The 15,513-nt window shown below is 41.5% G+C and overlaps 1 protein-coding gene across 2 annotated transcripts in view; it reads right to left on the reverse strand.

Moving 5' to 3' along the window:
• The window catches only part of MAGI3 (membrane associated guanylate kinase, WW and PDZ domain containing 3), a 244,578-nt gene extending 244,156 nt beyond the window's left edge, over positions 1 to 422 (reverse strand). Inside the window, exon 1 of one of the 2 annotated variants that reach the window (XM_061121116.1) lies at positions 66 to 422. In XM_061121116.1, the coding sequence (XP_060977099.1) occupies positions 66 to 381 (316 nt within the window). In that variant the 5' untranslated portion in view covers positions 382 to 422. The remainder of the gene's footprint in view (positions 1 to 65) is intronic. The other variant, XM_061121115.1, reaches the window with a different exon arrangement.
• Positions 423 to 15,513: the final 15,091 nt, after the last annotated feature.

The following is a 15,513-nucleotide window of genomic DNA, read 5'->3' on the forward strand; positions in this document are numbered from 1 at the left end:
GCCGCTCCCCAGACGCCCACCGCGGACTCCCCCCACTCCGCGACAGAAAGACAGGGCCGGCGTACCTGGTTTCACAGTCTTGAGACGGATGGGCTCGCGGAAGTGGCGGATGACAGCCAGGGTGTCCCGGTTGGTGAGCCCGCTGACAGGCGTCCCGTTCACCTCCAGCAGCACATCCCCGGGGCTGGGCGCCTTGCCCGAGACGACGCAGCAGGTGCCCCCGCCGGGCTCTTCGCGGAGCCGCCCCAGGTAGGGGAACTCGCCGCGCTCCGCACCTCCCCGGATCTCGGCGCCCAAGTCGCCCGGGGCCCCGGCCCAGGACACCGCGCACTCCTGCACCTTGCTGAGCCAGTGCTTCTTCTTCTTCAACGTCTTCGACATCACGAACCCCGCTGCACCATGGGGGAGACCCCGCGCGGGCGGCGGGGGCGCCGCTCGGGCCCCCTCTCAGCCTGGGGGCCCCGGGCGGCCCGCGCAGCCCGGCGAGGGGGGCCTCGCCGCTCCGGCGTCCCCCTCGCCGACCACAGCCCGCCGGGGGCCGGGCCGCTCCGAACCCCGAGACGCCCCGCGGACACCTCTCCCGGCGGCGATCTCCGGGTCTGACCGGGCTCCGCGAGGGCCACCCGGGTTAGGCTGAAGAAAGGAGAAGGGGATTGTCCCCGGGCGGCTCCAGAGGGGTTTCGGGCGGGGTCACAGCCGACGGCTGGCCCCCGGGCTCCGCGCGGGAGCGGCGGGAAAGGCAGAAGCAGGGGGGCGGGGAGGTGAAGCGGGAGAGCCGGAACCGGGAAAAATCCGTCGGGGGCGCGCAGAAGCGCGCGTAGACCCGTCGCAGGATCGATCGTGGCCGCTGCGGAGCTGGGTCGCGGAGACCAACGCCTGCCCAAGCTGCCAGGAAACTGCCGCTTTCAAACCCGCCGCAACCTCCTCCTCCTCCCTCTTCCCTTCCCCCCGCCCTCGCCCATCCCTCATCCAGAGCCCCGCCCCCTCCCGCCGCGCGGCGCCCGGCGCGCTGCCGTCACGGGCCAGGCGCTTGGGAAAGAGCCCAAGCACTCGACACTCTCGCTGGGGATTGGCCCTCGGAGGAAAGGGGGCGGAGCCCCGGCGAGAACGCTAACCACCGATTGGCTGATGAAAGTGAAGGAGGCGGGCACTAGGATGACTGAAGTTTAAAGAGGGTGGAAGAAAGTTTGAAGAGTCAGGGAGGGCGAGAAGGAGGGGCAGGGGAGTGGGACAGGCTCCAGAACGCAGGGCTGAGAGAGGCCCTCGGTGCGGCGGCCCGAGCAAGGGGAAAACTGGGATAGAAGAGCTGCCGAACTGCCCGAGGTGGAGGCATGGCTGGCGGGCTGGGTGGAGTAGAGGCGGAGCCTGGGCGCCTATCTTCACGGGGTACTGACACTAGCTGGGGTACTTTGGAGGGCAGGCGTCGTGCCGAGTCCGAGGACAGAGGTGGCAGAGCCTCGGGGAGGCCAGTTACAGCCGACCACTTAAAATGAGTCAACGTTTCTCGTTCGTTCATTTCTTCAGAGTCAACGTTTCTCGTTCGTTCATTTCTTCTGCAAAAGTTATCCTCTGAGGCAAAGACTCCGGAGTCTGGTTGATGGAAGGTAAAACAGAGTCCTGCATACCGCTGTGTGACCTCAAATTGGACAACCTCTCTGAGCCACAGCATCTTCGGCTGATAAGTGGAGATAATTATACCCTCCCAAGTTGTTGTACATGAGTTTGAGCAAGCTCCAGGAGTTGGTGATGGACAGGGAAGCCTGGCGTGCTGCAGTCCGTGGGGTCGCTAAGAGTCGGACACGACTGAGCGACTGAACTGAAGTTGTTGTAAAGATCACATGAGGTACCTATAAAATATCAGTATAGGGCCTGGCACGGAGTAGGTACTTCTTACCATTTAGTTGCTGATGAAGAGGAGGACGATTTTATGTCAGACACTGTGCTAGAATACTGGGATTCAAGAGTGAGGAAAACGCAAGACCTGTTCTCAAGGAGATCACAGTCTAGTAGGAGAGACTGCTGGGGGTGGGAGGGGGAGGAGGCGGAGGGGGTGGGGGCAGGGCAGGGGGTGGGGCGGGGGGAAGGAAGATGGGCTATAATGTGGATTAGGAACCACAGCAAACCCGGGCTGGCATCCTGGCATGCTACTTACTTGCTATCTGACCTTGGCCAAATCTCAGTTTCAAGTTCACTCACCTGTAAAGGATGTGGAGAGAGAACTAATAGTGAATAAAGGACATGTTAGGCCCGTCCAGCACTAATTTTTCACAACCTCTTCTTAAGCTTTCTCTCCTCCCTGATTTGGCTCACACTCTCCCCTGTCATTGTATTTAAAACAATCCTATCCATCCTCAGCCCAAATGCCATCTCTTCCAGGTCACCTTGTCCTCAGGTGGAAAGTGTTTCCTCTGAGCTAGGATACTTTCACTTTTGCAGTAAGACATTTATATAGTCTCCTGTCTTCCTTTAATGGTTGGGGAAAGCCCTTATTTAAACTATGAATAACTCCACAATCTCACCACATCTCAGGTAGACTAGCCCAAGCTTCAACAGCTGCAGTAATTTTGTTCACACCATTATATCAGTCAGGGCCTCCACAGGAAACAAATGGTACAAGATATGGGCAAGGTGTGGGAAACCACAAGGGAAATATGGAACCCTGAGGCTACAAGCTGCTCCATCTGTAGAAAGCAAGGGGAAGGAACAGGACCAAAACTCATCACAGAAAGGGCAGCCTGACAGGAGCCTGTGACCTTCAATCAGAGAGGCAGTCAGCCTATGTAATCACCCAAGGGCAAAGCCAGAGGATTTCCCTCTCACTCACCTCTCTCCTCCATCCTCCTACTAGTACATCCCAGTAGACAGATCCAACCAGGAGCCAGAGAGCAGGAGAGCCTTTTGAAAGTCCCAGTCAGTCAATCAGACAGAGAAGAGGAAGCAGCACATCCAGAGAGAAAAAGGGAAAATAACCAGCAGAGAAATCATGTGGATTGCTCAGATTTACACAGATCTGAGACATAGCTGGAGTATTTTTTTCTGAACTACTACCTACACTAACAGATTCCTGGATGAAGTCTTAATAATCTCCACTTGATTTATTTTTGCAGCAATTCTGGGAAGACATCGTTTCTTGCTCAGATTGTATCTATCAGGATATCTTTAGCCACAACAAATGAAGTATCTAATAGTAACTTAAAGCATGGAGTTATTTATTACATCTTTAACATGACGTTCAAATGAAAGTAGTCTTGGGCTTAGTTCAGCAGCACAATCACATCATTGAGGACCCAAGCTCTTTTTGTGCCTGCTCTCTAACATCATATTCATGTTGGGTTTCATCTCCAGGCTTCTCACCTCTAGATTGCAATGTGGCTGCCATAGCTCCAGATATAACATCTCAGAGGTCAAGCAGAAAGGGAAGGTTGTACAAGCAGGAAAGGAAGGAAAGGCACTGCTGCTACCATTTTTCTGAAGAAGAAAAAATCTTTCCCAGACTGCCCTCACACCTGCCATAAAATCTTCCTTATTAGCCAGAAAATGGTCACATGCCCACTGCAGACCAGTCACTGACAAGAAGATGGAATTGCCATGGTTCAGTAACATCATGAGTCACTCTGAGCAAAATAGGGGTTCTGTTTCTTAAGGAGAAAGGGTGAATGATTGTTCAGTACATGCCCAACAGTGTCTGCCACATGCCTCAACCATAAATAAGTTATATTGACCCTTAACAGAAAACTGCAGTAATTAGGAGCTTGAGTTCTGGAGTCAGACTGGAAATTTCAGCTTTTCTACTTACTAGCTCTGAGATCTTGAGTAAATTTTTGTCTAACCTTGGTTTCCTCATCCACAAAATAGGTATAATAACAGTACTCACCTAACTGAGTTGTGAGAACTGATTAGAGCTATTTGAGTCAAGCAAGCACTTAACATATGGTCATATAAACAAACACTCAAGTTATTTTAGTTTGTGCTAAATAGTAATATCTATGACAAGGCCAAAAGCATTGCTAAATCACCTTTATAACTCTCTATTTGATTCACCCCTCTTAAAAAGCTTAGATTCAGTTTTAAAATAGTCTAGAAATAAGCTGCAAACTCCAGTGAATTAATTCTGGTACGACACTAGTCTGGAAATTACTGCATAATTAAAGAAGTCACATTGCAAATGTCTCTCTCTAAAATGGCACCTAACCAAATAGTGCCATCATATCCATATTGATCATCAGATCATATCCATATTGATCATTGTTTCCCAAACCTAATGGTTGGCTTAATAGTTGTGATTTCCATTGGGGAATATTATAAGCCAAACAATATGGAATCTGGCTTAACAAAAACAAATGATACAGTAGAATATGATGATCTCCAAGGTTTCTTGGGGCTACCTCTATACACCTAATCTATGGAAACAAACATAGATGTGTGTCAATATGCAGAACTCATGTGTTGGGCCCCACAATGGCTGCAGTGGCTCCAAATAACAACATCCAATGACAGGAAGGAAGTGTGTCTCCTTTCCTCATTTCCTTTTAGCAGATCAAAGAAACTTTTCCCAAAAGGCCCCAGTAATAGTTTTCCTCCCTCTCATTGGTTGGACTTGCCCAGATGCCCTTTCCTGAATCAAAGAGGCAAAGGGTAATAAAATACTTTTATCCAGTTTCCCCTTCCAGTGCTCAGAGAGGAATCCAGTGTCTTGTAAACTGCATGGCTGCATAGTTTGGCAGGGAAGGGGTCTCTTAGCAAATCTGAAAAGGAGAGATTGCTTGATTTGCTCCTAATATATATTACATATGGGCTTCCCTAGTGGCTCTGACAGTAAAGAATCTGCCTGACAATGCAGGAGACCTGGGTACCATCCCTGAGTCAGGAAGATCTGCTGGAGAAGGGAATGGCTACCCACTCCAGTGTTCTTGCCTGGAGAATTCTATGAACAGAGGAGCCTGGAGGGCTACAGTCCGTGGAGTCAGACATGAATGAGCACACACATACATAGTATACTACATACACTCACATACATGTTTTTTGACAAGTTGGAAAGTTTATTTTGTTGTATAATATTGTTGAGTGTTCCTAATGAAAGTTAAGTATTCCCTACACTTTAACTTAAGTGGAAAACTTCAGAAGGGCAAGTGTAAATTCCCAAATTCCCTCAAATGACCCAGGCTTGCTTACTCCATTGTACAGAGATGCATCATATTGAGGTCTGTGTGCCAACAACTCTAGGGGCATCTCTCCCCTGAATAGTTCCCCTAAAGTAGTGCATGGCTCTGTGCCAGAGCAAAGCAAGTGTAGGGAGAACTTTTTATTTACTTTTACATTCTATTTCTTTCATGGAAACCTGAATCTCTCATAACAGTAAATCAAATCATCATATTTATGATGAAGTCATTCTCAAGTATTAAGGTGGCAGAGCATGGGGGAGAAGTAGAGTGGAAAAATAAAAACAAATATTTGCCTTCTACACAGAATACAGGAACATTTATCCTGCTTTTATTTCCACAGATGATAATGAAATCATCTTGGATTTTAAAAATTCTGATCCACAAAATCTTTCACTGCCTTAGAAAATGTTCATGCTTACCTGTATTGTGGAAATGATATATGTAATGCAGCCTAACATTAATAACCTAACTGAACTCAGGATTAATATTCCATTGTATCTTTACATTTTATTAGCATTTGTATTTGTCTAGGCCTGTGGGCTCATTTGTATGCTAATGCTAAAATATGCTCACTTATAAAAGCAATTACATGGAAAATTTTATTTCAGTTAGACAAACTAATTTATTGTCAAAATCTGTATCACTGTTTATTATACATAAATGTGCATTTTTGCCCGTAGTTGCACTTGCCTGCAAATGACCAAACGCATGAAGCCCAAATTCACAGAACAATAGGAACATTCAGAAACAAGTGCAGTGCCAACATGCTTTCAAAGAGGTTAGTTAAGCAGTCAGATGTTGGGTTTTCCAGACGAAGTAGGACAAAGAGAACACTGAATGAAAGAGAAAATACCAAAATACCCATCTTTTATCTTTTAGCTTAACTATAACCTCCTACTCAAGACCAGCTTTGCTTTCCCACAGCAGGATGCCATCTCATCCTTCTCCAAAACCTATCGCATGTTGTCTGTTTTCGTTTCCAATAGACCTCAAGGTCCTTGAGAACATGGTCCCTTTTTGATTCATTGGTGTATCCTCCATCAAGTTGGGCACTTTGTCTTTAGTGAGGATTCACTTGTTCAGATAACAGGAAGTACCTGTTATGAGCAGGCATTGTTTTAGGTGCTGTGCTATGTGCTAAGTTGTGTCCAACTCTCTGCGACCCCATGGACTACAGCCCTCCAGGCTCTTCTATCCATGGGATTCTCCAGGCAAGAATACTGGAGTGGGTTGCCATTTCCTTCTCCAGTTTTAGGTGCTGGTTTACAGCAATGAACAGACTTACAAGGTCCCTCCTTTCATGGGGGAGAAGACAGTGTAGGGGAGGAAAAAGTTTTCCCCAAGCCTCTTAGGATCCCTAGCTGGGTCTAAAAATTAGATTGGCAAAGACAGATTAATAGGGGGAAAGTATACAAATTTATGTAATATAAGTTGTATGTGACACGAGAGCCTTCATAAGGAAATGAAGACCAGAAGAAATGGTAACCCTGAGTGTTTTTGTGCTACTGACAAAGAATGGAAAGACCTGGAAAGATATGATAAAGAGGATGAGCTAAGTGTAGTAAACTGAGGGAATTTAGCAAGGCCTGTTTGCTCAGATTCTTTCCCACTATCTGTCCATCTTGGATATAAGGATGTTTCTTTCTTTCCTGCAGGCATAAGGAGAGTACCTCTCACCTGAGGGCCAGATGAGCTGCTTCGGGGATGAAGGACTGGAGGACAGAGAGAACTTCCTGCTTCTGCCAGTTTCTTCAAATTCCTTCAGCTTAAAATACTCAGTGTGCCAAATGGCCATATTTTGGGGTATCATTTCCTGAATCCCATCAACAGCAAACCCAAAATAAGTAACTGATCAAGAGAGTTTCCCGTAGTAATAGTGGTGGTGGTGCTTAGTCAATCAGTCTGACTTTTTGCAGCTTCATGGACTGTAGCCCGCCAGGCTGCTCTGTCCATGGGATTTCCCAGGCAAGAATACTGGAGTGGGTTGCCATTCCCTTCTCCAGGGGATCTTCCTGAATCAGGGATCAAACCTGTGTCTCCTGCCTTTCCTGCAGTGGCAGGCAGATTCTTTACCACTAGTGCCACCTGGGAAGCCCCTGCCCCTCGTAGTAATAGTGCTTATAATTAAAAGATGAAATATAAGTGATGGGTGACCAGGAAAGGACAGAGGCTACATTAGACGGAGGTCCCAGAGAATGTCTGGCTAAGAAGGTTACAGTTTGCCAAGACCTGAATGACAAGTAAGAGGAAATTAACTGAGGACCTGAGATCCAAGAATTCCAGGCCAAGGTCTGAAATTGAAGAACAGAGGAGTGCTAAGGTGGCTGGAGCCTGGTTACCCAGGAGAGAGTAGTAGGAAAAGAATTCAGAGAGGAATGCTAGAGGCAAGATCACAGACGGCCTTTCAGCCAAGGCAAGGACTTTAAATTTTATTCAGAGCACAGTGAGTTTTAAGGAGAGAAGTAGACTGATGGTTCTGATTGCTACAGCAAGAAGAATGCAGGAGACAGTAGAAGCAGGAAAGTCAGAGAGAAATCTGGTACAGATGCCCCATGATAGATGACCGTGCATGCAGGATAGAAACAATGAAGATGAAAATTAGTTGAATGCACTGTGGAAATCAGAAATTATAGTTTTAATTTCCTACACTGATCACAGTTAAAGAAATATGTTACAATTGTATTTAATAAGAAGCTTTGTGGAATGTAATTGCTTTGTTGAAATGTCCCTTCACAGTAAGATAAGGAGGAAGTTAGAAAATAAAGTGGGAGAAATTCTTAATTAAGTTTAAATTTATACAGGTTCTTTTATTATGTTTATTGAGAAGAGCATCCAGAGAGATGGAATGTTAATTTCAAGGTTTTTGTTTAATCTCTTAGGAAGGTAACATCCACTCAAAGCATATGATGCTTATGAAACAACATATATTGTTTTTTTTCATCTATTGGATGTGTTGTTACAAGAAGTGAAATTTGTTTCTTAGCTTAAAAGAGCTCACAAACTTTCAAAAGAGCTTTCCCATCATATAAAATCTAGGTTCTTTGACTAGTTAGAACTTGAGGCCCTTGAGTCTTATTTTCTCATTGCAGACTGAAAGCTAATAAACAGTGCCTTCCGTGGATTCCGATACAAAGCACTATGTGAAGTTGCCTGTCTTCAACAGAAGGAAAATTCTCATTTACTTGGCTGAGATTAGCTGAAGCATTTCCAAACGCACACTCCCAAATTTCACAGTAAAAATAACTGGAAACACACCACATGAGCTTAAAATAAACACACCCCATTCAAAAACCGGGTACTGTGGCCTTTCTCATACTTAACAAAAATATAAAAATAAAATCTCTGTTCCCCTTTATTCAAAAAGGGAGAGTAACCTCATTGGATTTGGGGTAAGGGAGGGAAGGACTGAGCTTCAGTTCAGAAGCAGGGCAGCATGCTAGATAGTATGGGTTCTGATGAAGTGTTTCTGTGCGTGGAACCTAAAGTTAATCTTGGCATGTTTAAATATGTAATAGCTGTCTGTTAAGAGCATATATCTGAAAAGTTCTCATCACAAGAGAAAAAAAATTGTAACTGTGTGGGGATGGGTGTTAATTAGACTCATGGTGCTCATTTTGCAACATATGCATATAGATATTAAATTACGCTCTATACTTGAAACTTATATAATGCTATATGTCAATTATACAATAAACAACTGTCCATTCACAGTTTGATGGGCACAAAGGACAAATATCAACAGCAAACCTTCAGAAGCACTAATACAAAAAATACTCGGTTAATGTTCAAGGTTACCACTTCAGTCTTGTTGTGTTAGAGAATGTTAATAGGTTGAAAATTTCACCTTTGCAAGCTGTTATAGACTGAACAGTGTCTCTCCACCCCAATTGATATGAAGCCTTAACCCCAAATTTGACAGTATTTGGTAACTGGACCTTTAAGGAGGTAATGAAGGTTATGTGAAGTCATAAGGGTGGGGCTCTACTTCAATAGGATTGGCGGCCTCTTGAGAGGAGAGATTTCCCTCCCACTTGACTCTCCTCCAGCTACACTAGCCTTCTTGCAATTCCTTCAACATGCCAGAAATGCTCCTGCCTCAGATCTCCCTCTGCCTAAAATGCTTTTCCCCACCAAGGTATTTTCATGACTCATTCCTTCGCCTCCTCTTGACATTGGCTCAAGTGCCACTTAGGCATGGACTCCACTTGACCTTACTATTAAAAATGTGACATTCCCTCAACTACTAAACCTCCATGCCCTCCTCTTTCTTTTCTTACCTTAGTCTACAGCATTTACAACTTTCTGATATACTATATAATTCACTTATTATGTCTCTTATTTTTGTCTGCCTCTGCCCTAAAGTATAAGTTCCATGAGGGCAGGGGTCTTTGTTTTGTTCGCTGATTTATTCACAGTGCCTAGAATAGCACCTAGCTTAATAGTTTGGACTCAGTACTTGTTTGCTCAAGTGCTTTCCCTTCAGAGTTCTTTCAGATATATTAACTATGCTCAGTAACTTAATCTTCACAATAATTTTAAATAATGCAGTCTTTAAAATAATCCTGTGCAGTAGTTGTCATGCATATTCCTATTCAATAGTGGGTCAGAATGGTCACTATAGTCATCTGCACATTTTTCAATATTACATGTCAGTCAAAACAAACAGACATTGTTCCACAGGAAATTTCTTAGAATGATCACCACAGTATAGGAAAAGAGTCTAGATGTGGAGAAAATATGTTAAAATACTCAAATTTAGAAATAGTGGTCTCTAGTGCAACTGCATCAGAATGGTTAAAATGGAAAAAAAAAAAAAAAGATCTTATTAATTGCTAACAAAAACAGAAGACACCTGAGAACTGTTATACACTGCTAATGAGAATGTAAATTGGTTCAACCACTTTGGTAAACCGGCAGGTTCTAATAAAGTTAGCAAATGTATACCCTAGGATCCATCAATTCTATTCTTGGGTGTATACCCAACAGAAATGAGTATGTGTGTTCTCCAAAAGATCTATACAAAAATTATTCATAATAGCCCTAAACTGGAAGCAAGCCAAATGTCCATTAAGATTAGAATGGCCACATAAATCTTGGTACATTCTTAGAGTACTCTACAGCAATGGGAGAAAAAAGCACAACACAACAAAATGGATGAATGTCATAAGCATAATTTTAAGCAAAAGCAAATATACACAAAATTACACACTATATGATTCCATTGATATGAATTTCAAGAATAGGCACAATGAATATATGGTGATTAAGGTCAGAATAATGATTACCTTTGAGGGAATTTTAGCCTAAAGAGGCTAAAAGGACTTCCTAGGGTGTCGGTAATGTCCTATATCTAGATCTGGGCAGTGTTTTAAAGGGTATGTTTGAAGGGTATCTGTGCTTAGTTGCTCAGTCATGTCCAACTCTTTGCAACCCCATGGACCCCCATGTGACCCCACCAGGCTCCTCTGTACATGGGGATTCTTCAGGCAAGAATATTGGAGTGGGTTGCCATGCCCTCCCTCCAGAGGATCATCTTCCCAACCCAGGGATCAAACCCAAGTCTCCTGCATTGCAGGTGGATCTTTATTGTCTGAGCCACTAGGGAAGCCCTTTAAAGGGTATAAATATATGCATAAATTAATCTAGCTATACACTTAGGACTATAAACTTTATTGCAAACCATGTGACCAACAAGGGCTTAATTTCCAAAATATACAGCTTATGCAACACAAAAAACCAAACAAGCCAACCAAAAACAATGGCAGAAGAGCAAAATAGATATTTGTCCAAAGAAGACATACAGATGGTCAACAGGCACGTGAGAAGTTACTCAATATTGCTAATTATTAAAGAAATGCAAATCAAAATTACAATGAGGTACCACCTCATACTGGTCAGAATGGTCATCATCTAGGAAGTCTACAAATAACAAATGCTGAAGAGGGTTTGGAGAAAAGGAACCATTCTACGCTGCTGATGGGAATGTAGGTTGGTGCAGCCACTATGGAGCTTCCTTAAAAAACTAAAATTAGAGTTACCATATGATCCTGCAATCCCGAACTCCTGGGCATATATCTGGAGAAAGCTGTAATTCAAAAAGATACTTGCACTCCAGTATTTGTAGCAGCACAATTTACAACAGCCAAGACATAGAAGCAACATAAATGTCCACTGAAATATGAAAGGAGCAAGTTGTAGATATACACAGTGGAATATTACTCAGTCATAAAAAAGAATGAAATAATACCATTTGGAGGAATATGGTTGGACTAGAGATCATACTAAGTCAGAGAGAGAAAGATAAATATCATATATCACTTCTATATGGACTCTAAAAAATAATATAGTGAACTTACTTACAAAACAGAAACAGACTCACCATCACAGAAAACAAATGTTTGGTTACCAAAGGGGAAAGGGAGAGAGAGGGATAAATTAGGATTAGCAGGTACAAATTATGTATAAAATAAATAAGGTCCTACTGAATAGCATGGGGAACTATATTTAATATCTTGTAATAAACTACAATGGAAAAGAATCTATGTATACATATGTACAATTGAATTACTTCTCTGTACACCAGAAACTAACACAGTGTAAATCAACTATACTTCAATTAAAAAATTTTGACTACAAAAATTTTTAAGTGTGCATGGCAAAACAATTACCATAAACAAACTTTAAAAATACAGTCCTGGCACAAATATTTACACTATTTATTGACAAAGACAGATTTCCTTCTTATAAAGGAAGTTCTTATAAATTAATAAGCAAGCTAGGCAAAACAAAACAAGTAGTCCATTGGAAAGACAGGCTAAATTAGATTATAGAAAGATAATAAACTGACTTTATATGAAAAGGTGTCAATTTTCAAACAACAATAAAATTCCATTTTTGTCCTAATAGATGGGCAAAGAACAAAGGTTTGGTAATAAATATGATGTTGCTGAAATTTTATAAATTAGAATATTTTGGTGGGTAATATGCTACCATCTGAATTTTTAAAATTTCAGTACACTTCCAATACTAGAAATTTTCAAAGACTTATGTACTAATAAGTATATTTCAGCCTTGTATGCTGTAGAAAATGTCTACAACAGAGGCTGGTTAAGTGAATTGTGAAATATACATTCAATAGAATACTGTACAGAATAAGTTAGAATTTTATCTACTGTTGTGGAAAGCTCCTTAAGATATATATTTTTAAAGATACAGATGTGCTTCCTCCTATTAGGATTAAAAAGGGGGAGGAGTATGATAGATACTTGCACACACTCCTATAGGCCTATATCCTCTGAAAGACACAGACTTAAATTAATGGCTGTGGTTGTCTCTAGGCAGTAAGACTAGGAGGGGGAAAGGGAGAGATACTTTTCACTAAATATCCTTTTGCCCTGTGAATTATTGCTTTCACAAAGTATATCTATTACTTTAAAAAAAAAAAAAAGGGAGAAAAATAGAAGTACTATGTTTAAAGAAGGGAAGGAAGTGAAGTGAAAAAGAGGGAGGGGGGAGGGAAAGGAAGTAATTGAGGACAAAGAAAAATAATCAAGACCTGCATTTCTGCCTGCCCCATGTGGCGTAGCCCAATGTCTGACACAGAGGATGCTGAGTAAATAAAACTCCCGAATCTACCAATCCTGAATCTCATCCAAGCTCAGATTAACCTTTTAAAACCAGACAACTCGGGCCAAAAGATAATTGGGCCAGGGAATTTTCTGGTTCTTAGAGATAGTCTATTCTAGTAAGAAATTAAACTTTACCAAGTGCTTACTGACTCTAGATGAGATCAGGGCAAATCAACATTGGTGGTAAAACACTTATTCCAGAGCAGCACGTTACAAATCTGAACTAGAGATAGACATGTTAGAAGTCACTAGGACAATTCAACAACTCTACATGTGCCAATTTTGGTGCTTCCAGCGATTTAAAATTTTTAAAAAATGAATAGCTTTACTTTCCGTTTAACTACATTTTAATTAAAAGTTGAAATTGAAAAAAAGAGGTTACTAGGACAAGACCACCTGGCAGAAATGTCATCAGTGTTAGTTTTGGAAGAGATTCGTGGCTCAACTGATTTCCATATTTGGGATGGCTTGTAGAGAGCATTCTTGCCATGTTTTTCTTGATCTAGGGGGTTAATCTGTACCAAAAGGAAGCTATTTTCATGTGAATTTTAGCAAAGTTTTTTACAGAATATTAATAGAGTAATAGCCAATGAAAAGAGGTAGTAAAACTTGGAAAATTCTCAAGAATTTACTTTTTAATGTATTTAGTGTCAGATTGGCTGCTATTACTGAAATAGGTCAGACAGAGAGAGACACAAACACTGTATAATCTCATTTATATGTGGAATCTTAAAAAAAAAAAAAAAAAACTTGAACTCATAGAAACAGCAGATTGGTGGTTACCAGAGGTGAGTGAGGGGTCAGGGAAATGACTGAAGGTGGTCAAAGGTATAAACTTCTAGTTCTAAGATAATTAAGTTCTGGGGGTATAATATATAGGATAGTTACAGTATGGTTAACAATAATATTACATATTTTAAAGTTGCTAGGAAAGTAGATCTCAAGTTTTTCATCACAAGGAAAAAAAACTCATAACTATGTGGGGTGACAGATGTTAAACTTACTGTGGTGATTATTTCACAATATATGCATATATCAAATCATTTGTTGTACACAAACTAATACAATGTTGTATGTCAATTATCATGATAAAACTAGAAAAAAATTTTTAATGATCTTTTTACTTAGATAGATCTTTTTGTCACAACCAAAACAGTTTTACAGCCTTTGCTGATTTAAAAACGATCATGTAAAATTCACCTGAGTATGAGGGAAAACTGGGTTAATTATATGTGTATATGTGTGTGTGTGTGTACATACATATATATATATGAATGATTTTTTTTTTGAGGAAGATTTAACAACCCACCCAGAAACTCAGAATCTTCTGGCTATGTCAGCTTGTCCCACACACTTGTCACAATTAATTGTCTCGAAAAGAGAGTAAAGACGCTAGGCGCTGAGTATTCTAAAAAAAAATCCAACTAATCACTTGGAATATTCCAAGTCTAAAAAATTTACCCAGTCCCTTACTCTCTCCATCAATGATGCACTATGCTGAGAGCAGTTGTTCTGAGTAGCGACCGTGAGACAACAGAAAGCTGTAGTTATCTAGAGAACAAGACACAGGCTCACAGATTGGTACCTGGAGAAGGGAAAAATCACTCACTGCTACTAACGCAGGGAGATGGGCTTGTGCCATTTTCAACAACATAAAGTGAAAGATATATTTTAGACTAATCATTAATTAACTAAAAAATTAAATATATAAAAACAAGGGTCTTCCAATTCCTCTGGTGACTAAGGCTCTACAAGAGGATTTTACCATGATGGGCTTGCTTAGATAAGGGGGAACACAGAAGTTTAAACAACCCCTCCATTTCTCCATCCTATAACTCAGATGAAGGGACAAATATTCTATTTTCCAAAGTAATCTTCGAGGGATATCACATGTCTTGCTTTGAAGTATTAGGAAACCTGTGCAGTAGAAAGTGGAAGAAACATAGTTATTAGGTTTTTATTTGACCCCTAGTCCTACTCATCCATAGTTGTATGAGCTGAAAACAAATCAAACTCAAAAAAGAAAAAAAAAAAAAAGATGACTTTTAGAAACTTGGTAAAAAGAAAAAAAAAATTCATCTATCATGAATAAGAATCTTCCCAGCTGTTAAAAAAAAAAAAAAAAAAACCTACTCAAAATAATTGACATACAAGAACTGTTGAAGCTTAGAAACATTGGAATGATATTGTTTCTGACCAAAACTATAACCTCTCCAAGTTGCAAAAGTGCAATGAACGCAGCATAGCTGAACCAAGGACAAGCTTACTCCTAGAATCCAAATTCCCAGTTCTGGAAGTGTGTGACATCCTGGTCCTTTGGGGAACCTCACACTCCTGTATTCAGCAAAAGAGGTCCACTATTGCTTCTTCCAACACCACTTGAGAGAAGAAACAAATATTGCAGAAGTTCTGTGACTCTTAGAGGCAGAATTTCACCTTACATTAGTTTTCCAATGATGCCTTACAGGCTGAGATGCATTCTCTTGATTTTTTTTCATGGATCTCAGCACAATGCTTATGTCATAGCTTGGCCTTTTCACAAAAATTAAGCTCTGTGCTGGGACAAATTGCTAGTTGTATTGAGTCTTAAACTTTGAAATCCCCAAATATATTATTTTAAAGGTCTTGAGCACTCATTCAGATGATCAATTATGACATTTATACACAAACCAATCTGAATTCAAACATAGGGGATCCCAAGGGGCTGGAGTATTGAGGGGTGA

This window comes from Dama dama, chromosome 20 (genome assembly GCF_033118175.1).
Source record: "Dama dama isolate Ldn47 chromosome 20, ASM3311817v1, whole genome shotgun sequence".
Taxonomy (NCBI): Eukaryota; Metazoa; Chordata; class Mammalia; order Artiodactyla; family Cervidae; genus Dama; species Dama dama.